At 44.4% G+C, this 13,404-nt stretch overlaps 1 protein-coding gene across 1 annotated transcript in view; it reads left to right on the top strand.

The window, feature by feature from the left end:
• The window catches only part of RNF17 (ring finger protein 17), a 206,147-nt gene that overhangs the window by 21,517 nt on the left and 171,226 nt on the right, over positions 1-13,404 (top strand). Inside the window, exon 7 of the mRNA XM_050928582.1 lies at positions 3,811-3,910. Coding sequence (XP_050784539.1) covers positions 3,811-3,910 — 100 coding nt within the window. The remainder of the gene's footprint in view (positions 1-3,810; positions 3,911-13,404) is intronic.

The raw sequence follows: 13,404 nt of genomic DNA, 5'->3' as shown, positions 1-13,404 counted from the left end.
CCCAAGCTCGAGCTGCCCTCTCATTAGTTGTCTCTCTCCTCAAGACAGCATTCTGTGCTGCTGCATCAGGGTAAGGGTCAGGTTACTATAGGAGCACTCCCTTGAGTTAGGAAATGGCATTGCTTATTGCAGGGGTCTTCCACTATAGAGCTCCCTGTTTGTTGTTCTGGTTCTCCAGTGGTCTCTCTCTGGTGGCCCAGACCTCTGCCCACACTTCAGGATTGGTCCCTGTTCTGAGTAACAAAGGACCCAAGAGTCTAATTGCCTGTCTTGATAAATTGAAGAATTAGTCTGAAATTAACAAGATAAAATTCAATTAAAAACAAGTGCAAAGTTCACTTACAAAAGAAAAATCAAGTATTTTTTATTTTGTAGTTGTGTAACAGGCTAGGGGAACTAGTGCTGAAAGGAATTTTGGGGGGTTATAGTGGATCAAAAAATTGAATGAGTGAACAGTATGTAAAAAAGGTTTAATATAATTCTGGAGTTTATTAATAGGAGTGACGTGTGTAAGACATGGGAGGTAATTGTCTCACTCTTGGCACTGGTGAGACCTCAGCTGGAGTATGGTGCCCAGAATTGGACACAGCACTTTAAAAAAGATGTGGGCAAACTGGAGAGAGTCCAGAGGAAAGCAACCAAAATGGAGGTTTAGAAAACTTTACCTACCCTTCTCCCACCCCCCACCCAAAAGCCTTCTTGTTTAGTCTTGAGAAAAGAAGACGGAGAGGAAACCCTTCAAATATGTTAAGGGCTGTTATAAAGAGGAGAATGATCAGTTGTTCTCCATGTCCAATGAAGGTATAAGTCGTAATAATGGGCTTAATCCCAAGAAGGGAGATGTAGGTTAGGTATTAGGAAAACCTTTCTAACTGTAAGGGAAGTTAAGCTCTGGAAGAAGCTTTCAGGGGAATCCCCATCATTGGAGATTTTTCAGAACAGGTTAGACAAACAATTGCTAGGAATGGTTTAGGTCTGCTTGGTCCTACCTCTGCACGGCGGGCTGGACTTCATGATCTCTCAAGGTCCCTTCCAGCTCTCTGCAGCTATGGTTCATCATGTAACCAGACTGAGAGAGGACATCTGGAGGCTGAATAGCTATTCCATTCTCTTTCAAGTTCAGTTGTAGAGAAGGCTCACTCAAATCAAACTTCTGTGAGAGGGTCCACTTCATCTGTGGTCCAGCAAAAAGACTTTTATCTGAGAATTCTGGGAATCCAAATGTGACAGAGATGCCATCTGGTATTGTGATGAAGTTCACAAGACTCAAGTCTTGGGATACTTCAGCATCACGCTGACAACACCTCTGTGACCATCGCCCAAAATATCAAATCTGAACTCTACATCTTAAGGTTTCTGCAAGTAATCCTTAGACTCACTCACACAGCCACTGTTCTGTGGACTGGATGTGGGCTTGAGAAATCCCCACTGTCCTGGTTCTGTCACTTCCTCCTTTGAACAGAACTAAAACATTGCCTCATTGCTTGGCAGAAAAAAATTACCATTGTTTGTTTGCCTTTAAACTCCTAGACTCTTCAAGTTCCAAACTTATTTGTTGACAGCCTGCCTGGCCAAGGGCTCCATAAAAGTTATTGAAAAACTGAATAGGGCTAATAGATATTCTTGGACCAAAGCACTCTTTCGAATTCCACCTGTAACAGAAAAATAGGGGAGAAAGAAAAATGTGAGTGTTGGTGGCTGCTCTGATTCAGATATACTTAAGCTACTGGAGACCTATTTCTTATTTATTCCTAACCATCAAAGTGAACTTAGTGTAAATTATACTTAAGCTTATTTTAAGGCCCTTTATGCTGCCAGTGTGGAAGAAAGGTGGTCTTTTTAGTATAAATGAGAATTAGGCCCAAAGAACTTCTACAAACTAAGCCACCCCTCTAAAGGAGTCAGAGGATCCCTTTCTTCTGACATAGATTCAGTAATGTCATGTATTACTGAACTTGTTCAGACTGTAAATCACTTCATAGACCCAAATTTTCTGTATTGAATTGAGAACACAAGACTTTTGATGTGAGACTGTTTTCAGAGGTAGTCATGCTCATCTGGTGTGGTCTCAAGTCCACCAAAAATAATAAACTGAGTGCAGGGCCAGGAACTCAACACATTCCTTCCGAGCATTCTTTTGGGGAGGTTCTATGGCCTGTGTTAGTGGGAGGTCAGATTAGATGACCATAATGTTCCTTCTCGCCTTGGAATCTGAAATATACACCATTCATACAAACAGGAGCCATGGAAACTTTGACAGCAGTCAGGACCATCACCTGCATATCTGCTCATTGCTGCTCTTGCCTGGTACAGGAGAGTAGAGAGAACTTGATATCCCTGCTGGCAGACTGTCAGTGCATATTTTGGGAAGAATCTACTACCTGCATTTCATTTTTAATAGTCTAAACAGTACTAAATCTTTCACTTGATGCTAGAGAATTTGCAAACCATTGTCTAATCTGTTACCTTCTCAGTTAGTTTGTTCAGGAATCAAAAAAGACTCTCAAACATTATCTGTCATCTCCTAATATCTGGTATCCTTCTCATTAAGGCTGTAGGTCAGGGCATGGTACAGAGACAGTACTTGTTGAATTACTTCCTCCTGTCCAATGATAAGGGAAGTATGTCTTTAATCAGTCATCCCACTGGGCATGTCTGTGGCATTTGAGATCATTGAACACTAAGTACAAGTGCTACTATTTCAAGATGGGAAAAACAGAACTGCTGTGAAATGATTCCGATCCTGTTCCTTGGACTAATCCTCAAGGTTCGTTTATAAGCAACTGTTCCTTCACCTCCGATGCTTTCATTTGCAGAATGCCAGAAGTCTCAATCCTCCGTTTCATGTTATCTTTATGTATAAATAATCAGTTGAACAGACTAGACAATGCAGGTTGGCATGCTAGCAGTATCTACGTGACACCAAGCTTACAGCTCATTCACATCAAATGCAAAAATCAGCATCTCCTAGGTTTTTCAGTGCTTTGCTGAAATCCACTGAAGAGCACCTAACTAAAGCTGAATCCAAGTAAGATTGAGATGATGCTGGAAGGAAAGAAATCTAAGAACTTGTCCCCTCCGTAACATCTCCCATTCTAGTCGGAATAGGAGTGGAGAGGTTATTTTAACTTTTGTATTTGGCATTAGTGTTTATGGCTACTGGGATACTGTGTCCAGTTCTGGTATCCACATTTCAAGAAGGATGTTGATAAAGGTAAGAGGGTTCAGCGAAGAACTGTGAGAATGACTAAAGGATTAGAAAACATGTCTTACAGTGATAGAGCTCTTTGAATCTATCTATTTATCTTAACAAAGAGGTAGTTAAGTGGTGACTTGATTACAGTCAATAACTATGTGGGGAGCTAATATTTAATAATGGGCTCTTCAGTCTATCAGAGAAAGGTATAACATGATCCAGTGGCTGGAAATTGAAGCAAGACAAATTCAGACTGGAAATGAAGCATAAATTTTTAACAATGAGAGTAATTAACCATTGGAACAATTTACCCTGGATTATTGTAGAGCCTCCATTACAATTTTTTAAAATCACAACTGGATGTTTTTCTAAAAAGATCTGCTCCAGGAATTATTTTGGTCAAGTTCTGTGGCCTGTGTTATGCAAGAGGTCAGGCTAGATTATCACAATGCTCCCTTCTGGCCTTGGGATCTTTAAGGGATGTGGGGAGGAGGGAGGAGAATGTGCAAAATGAGAATCAGAATGGTCTTAATGCATTTTTCAAAACACTATAATTTTTAAGAAATGCAATTTCTTCTGCATGACTTGTTAAATATCTTTTTTGGTAAAATTAGGAGCTACATCCCAGATGTCAAAGAGAAAAATGTTCAGTCTACTTATTCAGACTACCATCTGAATCTCAAACCAGTTTGGATTACATCAGCAGAAGACATGGTATGTAAATGTTATTTCTTCTTATAATCATTTTTATACTACTTTCATATCAAATGCTTCACTTCTTACAGTGTGCAGGCCAAAAGGCTGTAATCTTACAAGTCAGGCATCTTTGTTTGAATTTACATGTCGCTGTGCTACAAATAATGAAGTATTTGACAAGAATGTTATAGAGACCAGGATTCCCTGCTCATCTGACTGACCACCTGAGTCTTTCAGATCTCTAAAGTGATTGTTCTTCGAGTACTTTCTCATGTAGATTCTATTCTAGGTGTGCATATGCCCACCTGCACAGTTGTCGGAGATTTTTGCCTTAGCAGTATCCATAGGGTTGGCTGTGGTGTCCCCTTGAGTGCCACGCTCATGTGTCAGTATATCAGGCGTTGCCGGCCCTACACCCTCTCAGTTCCTTCTCACCGCTTGTGGTGCTTAGTTGGAGTGCTTTGCCTTGCATAGCAAGGGCTAGCAGTTTTGTCTCTTCTTACTTTGAGCCTTAGGGCCTTGTAAATAGTTGTTTATAGTAGTTAGTGTTAAGTAGTTAAGTATAGTTAGAGTCCCCACGGGGTCTCTAATAATCCAGGCGGCGCATGCCCTGGTCTCTGGGGTTTAAACCTTGCACGGATTATAACAGGCCTGTGCCTGTAAGTGACCCCCACAGCAGCTGCCTCAAGTACTTGGGGGAATCATATGTGAAGGACAAGTATCATATCTGTAAAAATTTTTGACCCAGGACTCAGAAAGAGCTGGATATTCATTTGAGGGCTTTCCTCATAGAGGCTGCCCTCTGTCTGGCTTCCGAGCCATCCTGCCAAGACTCGACTCCTACTACCTCGGCCTCGGTGTGCAGCGCACACCGGGCTCTGCCCAGCATCGCTCCCTGTCACCGGTGACCAGAAAGAAAACTCAATTTACGGCACTGCCCTTTGGCCTCTTATCGGCCCCGAGGGTGTTAACGAAATTGCACTACTGGCTGCTTACCTGAAACATCGAGGGGTCCAGCTCTTCCCATATTTCAATGACTGGCTCATCAAGGGTAGGTCTCAGGAACAAATGCAGAGGAGCCTTGATCTAGTGGTTCCATCTGCTATGACTTGAGCCTGTTAATAAACAAGCAAAAATCCACCTTAATGCTGGTCCAACAAATAGCGTTCATTGGGGCAGTTCTTGACTCCATGTAAGCCAGAGCCTTTCTTCCAGAAGTGTGATTTCAGGCCATGTCAGAACTAATCTCTCATGTGAAGAACCACCCGCTCACCATGGCCCGCACCTGCACATATGGCCACATGCACATACATGGTCAGTCATGCCCGGCTCCATCTTCAGCCTCTGCAAGCGTATCTGGTGTTGGTCTACATTCCCAGCAGGCACCCAGATAGTCAGGGTGCCAGATCACAGCCAGTTGTCCCTGGATTGGTGATTGGATGCTGGGTTGGTGTTGGAGGGAGTTCCCTTCACAGCCCCATCCATGTCACGGACCCTGGTCTCCAATGCTTCGGACCTGGGCTGGGAAGCCCATCTGGGTGAGCTAAGCACCCAGTGCTGCTGGTTGCGGGACAGTCTGGCCCTCCATATCAATGTTAAGGAGCTCAGAAAAGTTCACCTGGCCTGCAAAGCTTTCTTGCCCCGCCTGAAGGGCAAGGTGCTGCAGATCTTGACGAACAATACTGCTGCGATGTATTACGTCAACGGGCAGGGCGGAGCCATGTTGTTGGCCCTTTGCCAAGAAGCTCTCAGCCTTTGGGATTTTTGTGTGTGGCATGCCATTCATTTGGTAGCCACGTACCAGCCTGGAACCAAGAATGTCTTAGCAGATCACCTCAGCAGGGCCTTCTCTTTTCACCACGATTGGTTGCTCCATCTGGAGGTGGTTGGCATAATCTTTCAGAGGTTGGGGACTCCACAGGTGGACCTGTTCACATCCAGGCAGAACAAGAAATGCCACGTGTTTTTGTTGGTTCCTGGGAGATGGACAGGGGCTCCTTTATCAGATGCGTTTCTTATCCTGTGGTCAGGGGCTCTGATGTATGCCTTCCCACCAGTGCTGTTGATTCACAGGATCCTTGTGAAGATTAAGCAAGACAGTGCAAGAATTATCCTAATAGCCTCAGCATGGCCTTGCCAGCGTTGGTTCGGCACATTGCTGAACCTTTCAGTAACTGCCCTGCTACAGCTACCCCTCTGGCTGGACCTGTTGTCCCAGAACACAGCAGCCTTCTGCACCCAAACCTGGAGGCGCTGCACTTAACAGTATGGCTGCTGCATGGCTAAACATGGACAAATGGGAATGCTTAGCCAGTGTTCAGCAGGTCTATCTTGGTAGCAAGAAGCCCTCCACCAGAGCGACTTACCTGGCCAAATGAAAAAGCTTCACATACTGGGCCTCGGAACAGCATATCAAGGTCTCAGTGCAGGAGATCCTGAATTACCTGCTGCACCTCAAACTCCAAGGTTTGTCCATGTCATCAATTAAGGTTCACCTGGCCGCTATCTGACTTTCCACCCTCCATTCCAAGGCAGTTTGATCTTCTCACGACATGACAGCCGGTTTTTGAAAGGTCTTGAGCATCTTTACCTACACGTCTGGGGGGATCCCGTTCCTCCGTGGGACCTGAATCTCATGTTGTAGAGGCTCATGGGACCTCCTTTTGAACCTCTAGCTTCCTGCTGTTTCCTGCTTCTCTCCTGGAAGGTTTCGTTCCTGGTTGCGATAACATCGGCCCGCGGGGTGTCAGGGCACTTAATTTGGACCCGCCCTGTGTGGTTTCCTACAAGAATATAGTCCAGCTGTGACTGCACCTAGCGTTTCTGCCCCAGTCATTTCCCGGTTTCATACAGGTCAGGACATATACTTACCCATCTTCCTTCCAAAGGCTCATACATCACATGAGTGCAGGCTACATATCTTGGATGTCAGAAGGATGCTGGCCTTCTACATAAATAGAACAAAGCCATTCCGTAAGTCAACGCAGTTGTTCGTTGTGGTGGCACACAGAATGAAAGGTCTTCCAGTGTCTGCTCAGAGGATTTCGTCCTGGATCACAACCTGCATCCGCTACTGCTATGAGCTGGTGAAGGTGCCTCTGCTGGCAGTTGTGACGGCACACTCAAATAGGGCACAAGCGTTGTCAGTGGCCTTCCTGGCACAAGTACCAATGAAAGAGATCTGTAGCACCGCTGCCTGATTGTCCAGCCACATGTTCGTGTCTCATTATGCGCTTACCCAGCAAGCTTGAGACAACGCTGGGTTTAGGAGAGCAATGCTGCAAACTGCAAAACCGTTAACTCTGAGCCCATCTCCATGGATACTGCATGTGAGTCACCTAGAATGGTATTAACCTGAGCAAGCACTCGAAGAAAAAATGGTTACCTGCCTTTTGTAACTGTTGTTCTTCAAGATATGTTGCTCATGTGCATTCCATTATCCCCCCTCCTGTCGCTCTGTCAGAGTTGCTGGCAAGAAGGAACTGAGAGTGCGTAGGGCCCGGCAGTGGCTGAGATACTGACGCATGAGCGTGGCACTTGAGGGCGCCATAGCCAACCCTACAGATACTGCTAATGTAAAAATCTCCGCACACGTGGGCATGCACACGTCTAGAATGGAATGGACATGAGCAACACAGCTCGAAAAACAACGGTTACGAAAGGTAGGTAACTGTTTTTTCTGAGTAAACAAATGGAAAACATTAAAAAAAAAAACAAAACCATCACCACACATAGCAGCACCTTTACAAATAGTGTAGTTTTGTCATGGCTAGAAGTGCTTATCTTGTATGTTTTCAAGCTGTTGAGCTAAGCAGAGTGGTTGCGTGGTGTCGTCTTAAAAATGCTGTTAACTTTTCTCACCTAATTGTTCCTCTGCATTGGGTGTATGCAGTCCACGCTAAATGTACTGTGTTCTTGAACAATTTTAAAATATGGCAAAGCTGAACTGAAGTCACCAGCTATATCTAGTGCATTTATCCTCTTATTTGGGCAATATTCATGTGCATCCCCCTTCTTGGAAGATGCGTAGCTTGTCTGGTGGGGCTGAGTGTTCACTCTTTTTTTGTGCCATGGGCTGAGATCTTACAGTTTACATGTAGGTGGGTGATAGTGGTTTTATTTTGGAAGCAATTATAGGAGTCATACAGGGTCTACCTCATTTGACCCCCTTCCTCCGCTTTGTTGGGGAGTTTTGTTCTACAGGTTACTGCGTCTGTGAAAACTGGCATAATTGCCAACACAAGTAAGAGATCAGGTTTCAAGCACTCTTTTTCTTGGAAACACACAAATACAGTTATAGTGCTGGCCTCCTGATTAGGAAGGATGTTGAGTGCAGAGTTTTGAGGGAAAGATATGAGGCTACTAAGTGTAAGAACTGGTCTATGCTAGAAAATTAAATCAATCCAGTGGTATTTCTCCAGGGTATGGAAAAATCTACATCCCTGAACAATGTAGTTAAGCTGACCTAAATCCCTGTGTAGACAGTGCTAGGCCAATGTAAGAAGTTTTCTGTCAGCATTCTTGGGGAGGTGGATTATCTGTGCTGACAGGAGATTTCTTCCTGTTGGTATAGGTGGTGCCTACACTGAAGCGCTGCAGCAGCATAGCTGCAGCATTGCAGCTGCACTGCTGTAGAATTTCAAGTGTAGACAAGCCCTAATAAAAGAATAACAAGTGACTTCAGCTACCAGGATATAAATTGGTTCCTCTTCTGCAAAGGGGAAAGGAGACTCAGATTTTACTTAGACAGGCTGTATCTTTTAAAATTAAAGACAATTCTTTTGTATATTTTTAATTTAAGATAAATATAAACAAATTGAGCTCATTGCTACAAAGGGGAAAATGTAGTGTTGCTTTCCTCATTTCTTTAGAATCTTAAATCTGCACTACTAATAAAAAAAAATTGTTGAAGTTTAAGGATCGCATCCCATTTAATACTTTCTAGGTCTCCGCATGTGTTAGAGGGCATGTGCATGGCTGCAGTGAACACTGCTGGTCATGGTAAGTTTCTAGATGGACTGCAGGCCTGGTGCAGAGGCGAGTCACCAGGGGAGTTAGTGGGGGGAATGTTGGAGAGTGAGCCCGGCCTTTACTCACCCTGCAGCAACCGTTCCTGTCCCAGTAAGCTGGGCCCCACTTTGGGCATTGCAACCTGGTGCCTGGGGTCACAGAGGGGCAGCCAGGTCAAACATGACCGACACTGTGACCCCAGGCACCAGGTTGCAATGCCCAAAGTGGGGAACTGGGTCCAGACAGGAGCTGCTGCTGCTGGGTGAATGTGGTGTTACGCTACTTTATGAAGTGTACGCTGTTTTATACAAAGGCTTATTAATTAACATTTGAAATATAACATGTTAGTAGCGGCTGTGTTGCTGATCACTGTGCTGTGTCCTACCTCTGCTTTGCTCTGAGTTTCTGCAGGATGTCTGACTACTAGTTCCTGGGTTAGTGACCCATCTTTCCATGCATATGAATTAGTGCGTTAGAATATTCAACACATCCTTCTTTTTTTTTAAAACACAATCAGCCAAGTGAAACAATAACCTAGTGGTTCATATAGTAGTGAGATGTGATTCCCCTGCTTCTTAGTAGTTTTCAATTAGTCTCTTTGGGTTTTTTTTTAACCATTCTGCCTCAACATGTTCTCATCTCCATTGAGACAGTCTCCTCCCTTGGAGTACTGGAGCAACATCAGATTCCTGTGGTCATGGCAGTGTTTCCCAGATAATTAACCTGGGTATCTGATGGTCTTGTCTGTTAGACTGCAAGGGAAGGGGACCTCAGTAGGCCATATCACTTTTGTGTGTCAATGTTACTACCAGGATGTGTCTAGTTTGATGTAGGTGTAAGGGACCAGAGTATTGATAGTCTGGGCTGGTGTCACCAAGTCAAGGATGGTCATGAGGTCAAGAGCACAGGGATCTTCAGTAATCACTGGAGCTGTGATCAGTGGGCAAGAGACAGAGTCAGAGATCAGAGGTGCCTTTTGATTCCAGGCTGGTAGCTAAGAGTCAGGTTCAGAGTCAGTCTGGCATTGGAGACTGGAGATCAGCATGCAAATTGAGGTGTGGAGTCATAGCAAGCCAGAAGTGTGTGGTTGCCCAGGCAACTTCCTGGGACACACTCTTGGCTAAATAGTGAGCCATGGGTCAATCCAAAGGCCACAGGGTGCTGTCGCTCTAGACACTTTTGGCCTCCTAGTGGTGACATGGTAACATCAGCTGCCCCAGACTCTGCAGACCTGAATTCTAGTCCTACAGATCCTTAACACTACCTGGTTTACTGATAAGTCCTGAATTACATGTGTTGATAGCTCATAGGGGGCGTTGTAATAAAAGGTGCTTACAGTTCTGTCTCTATAAATATTCTTGCTTTGTTTTGGTCTCACATGCCCTTGGAGGAACCAGATGAATCATCTTATCTTTATCTCCCCAAAAACCATTATTTCAAATTTCAGCAGATGCTCCAGGGCATAGTTCCCTCAAGTGCACTGTGATTTTGTTATAGTGGGACTTTTTATGCCCTTACTACTTTCTTGTCTGCTTCTTTTTGTGCATTTGTTCCTGAGCTGCACTCCATTTAATCTTCAGCTGAGGAAGTATAGTTTGTATCTGACATCTCACCAGAAGCTCTGCAGGTAACTTACTGTGATTTAATGGTGCTGCTCTGTAATTTAGCAATGCAGCAAGAGGATCTTCCAGTGCATGTATTGCTTTTTTAAATAGTCTCAACTATTTTTACACCATATTCTGCAAATCCATTTCCCTTTGGATACTTAGGACTAGAAGTAATACGTTAAAACCCTTACTTCTCTGCAGAAGTTGTGAAGTATGTTCTTGAACGCTGAGAGCCATTGTCAGTCTTAACTACTTGTGGAATCCCAAACTTAGCAGAAATAGCGTTGAGTTTCTACATGACCTGGTTGGATGTGACCTCGGTCAATATTTCTACCTCTAGGTAGTTTTAAGTATGCATCAAATATAACCAAATAGTCTATCTTCTAGGACAAGGGTTGCCAGCCTGTGGCTTCGGAGCCGCATGCAGCTCTTCAGAGGTTAATATGCAGCTCCTTGCATACATGTTGACTCTCTAAGGCTGGAGCTACAGATGCTAACTTTCCAGTGTGCTGTGGGGTGCTCACTGCTCAGCCCCCTGCTCTGCCCCTGGTCCTGCCACCACTCGGCTCCTTCCCCCGAGCCTGCCATGCCCTTGCTCCTCCCACCTCTCCACCAGAGCGCACTGTAAAACAGCTGATTGCAGCAGGCAGGAGGCATGGGGAGGGAGGGGGAGGCGCTGATTGGCGGGGCTGCCTGTGGGTCGGAGGTGCTGGGGACTGGAGGGTGTAGCGGATGGGGACTGCTGACATTACTGTGGCTCTTTAGCAATGTTCATTGGTAAGTTCTGGCTCCTTCTCAGGCTCAGGTTGGCCACCCCTGTTCTAGGGTAAAGAGCTCTACACCCACTCACCAGCTGACACATACATATTTAATACTGGTCCTTTGGGTATGATTGGCCTGTGGGTTTGGCATGTGGCATAAATATTTACCAATCAGTGATGTAATTGTTCATGCTTAGCGAATAGAGTGCTTCCCATGCCCTTCTTTGTGCTTCTCTATACCCAAGTGACCTTCATGAATGGCCTTTACCATATTTTTTTCTGAGTTCAGATGGAATCCCAATGCTCTTACCTATGAGAAGGACATATTCAACCATAGACAGCTCATGGCTGAAGGGAACATGCTGTTTTAGGCATGAATTGTTTCCTCTGTCAGAGTATAGAGTATGACTCATGGGCAGCAGCATCTCATCCTTCACTATAGCGCTTTTAGCTTTGACCATGAGTGAGGTGAAGTGGGGTCCTGAATATTTTACCATGTTGACGTGTGTGTGTGTGTGTGTGTGCGCGCGCGCGTCTCTCTCTCTCTAGACGCACACATGCACCCCCCACCCCCAGTTTCTGGATCTTCCATTCTCAGAGTCATCCCAGATCCAGGATAGGGTATCTACCACAATTGAACAATTTCCTGGAGTGAATTCAATGGTATAGTCATATTTTTAGAAGCTTTGAATTCTAGGTGGTGCCTTCCATGGGTCCTTTTTTGCAATGGCTGTCAATGGTTTATGACCAGTTTCAATTACAAAAGATATTCCATACATGTAGTTGTGACAAGTGTCACAGCCAAATGCAATTCGCAGGGTTTTCTTTTCAATCTATGTGTATTTGTACTGTATTTGCGAAAGCTCTCTAGGCATATGCTTACTGGACTCCAGCCATGGCCTTTCTTTTGGAGTTGCACTAAACCTTTTCAGCATCGGTGGAATCTTTGTAAGGCATATGTCATGTCACATGAGCTCCCACACTACAATATTTTAAGTAACATTTTCAGTTCATCTTAATTTCATGCTATCTAGTCCAGTTTGTTCCATACCATTAAGTAATAGTTTTCTCATATTTTTTATCATCCAGGTTATGAATTTGCCTAGCCAGGTCACCATACTTGTACACCATGGTAAATCTTTTTTTGCTTTGGGTTTGGCATTCTAAGGATGGCTTGTACTTCTGCTGGATCTGGCTTGGCACCACTTTCTGACAGAATTTCCACCAAATAGAGAAGTTCTGTCTTTGTGAACACACATTTTTTCTTCAACTTCAATCTCCAAGCTCAAAGGCAGCAGGCAGGAGCAGCACATGGCAGTGGGGGGAGGGACAGCTGAACTGCTGGCAATTGGTAGCCTGCTGGCTGATTGCTGCACAGGGAACTTAGGGGAGCGGGGAGCTGATGGGGGGGCTACTGGTCCACCTGTCCAAGCCCCCATCAGCTAGCTGCAACGGGCTGCTCTTCCTGCAAGCAGTGGATAAAGCAGGCGGCTGCCAAACAACGTTATAAGGGAGCATAGCACAACTTTAAATGAGCATGTTCCCTAATCAGCAATGAAACGACATTAACCAGGATGACTTTAAGAGTTACTCTATACCCCAAATTTAAAAACGTAGTAAGAGAACCAAAAAAGTGGCTAAACAACAAAGTAAAAGAATCAGTGAGAGGCAAAAAGGCATCCTTTAAAAAGTGGAAGTTAAATCCTATTGAGGAAAATAGAAAATAGCATAAACTCTGGCAAATGAAGTGTAAAAATATAATTAGGAAGGCCAAAAAGGAATTTGAAGAACAGCTAGTCAAAGACTCAGAAAGTAATAGCAATTTTTTTTTTATGTACGTCAGAAGCAGGAAGCCTACTAAACAACCAGTGGAGCCACCGGATGATCGAGATGCCAAAGGAGCACTCAAGGATGATAAGGCTATTGCGGAGAAGTTAAATAAATTATTTGCATTGGTCTTTACAGCTGTGGATATGTGGGAGATTCCTAAAACTGAGCCATTCTTTTTAGGTGACAAATCTGAGGAACTCTACCAGGTTGAGGTGTCGGTCAGAGGTGGTTTTGGAACAAATTTGATAAATTTAACAGCAATAAGTCACCAGTACCAGATGGTATTCATCCAAGAATTCTGAAG

Source organism: Gopherus flavomarginatus, chromosome 1 (genome assembly GCF_025201925.1).
Source record: "Gopherus flavomarginatus isolate rGopFla2 chromosome 1, rGopFla2.mat.asm, whole genome shotgun sequence".
NCBI classification, from domain to species: Eukaryota; Metazoa; Chordata; order Testudines; family Testudinidae; genus Gopherus; species Gopherus flavomarginatus.
The sequence above is the reverse complement of the archived record's forward strand: the minus strand, read 5'-3'. Positions and strand labels throughout refer to the sequence as shown.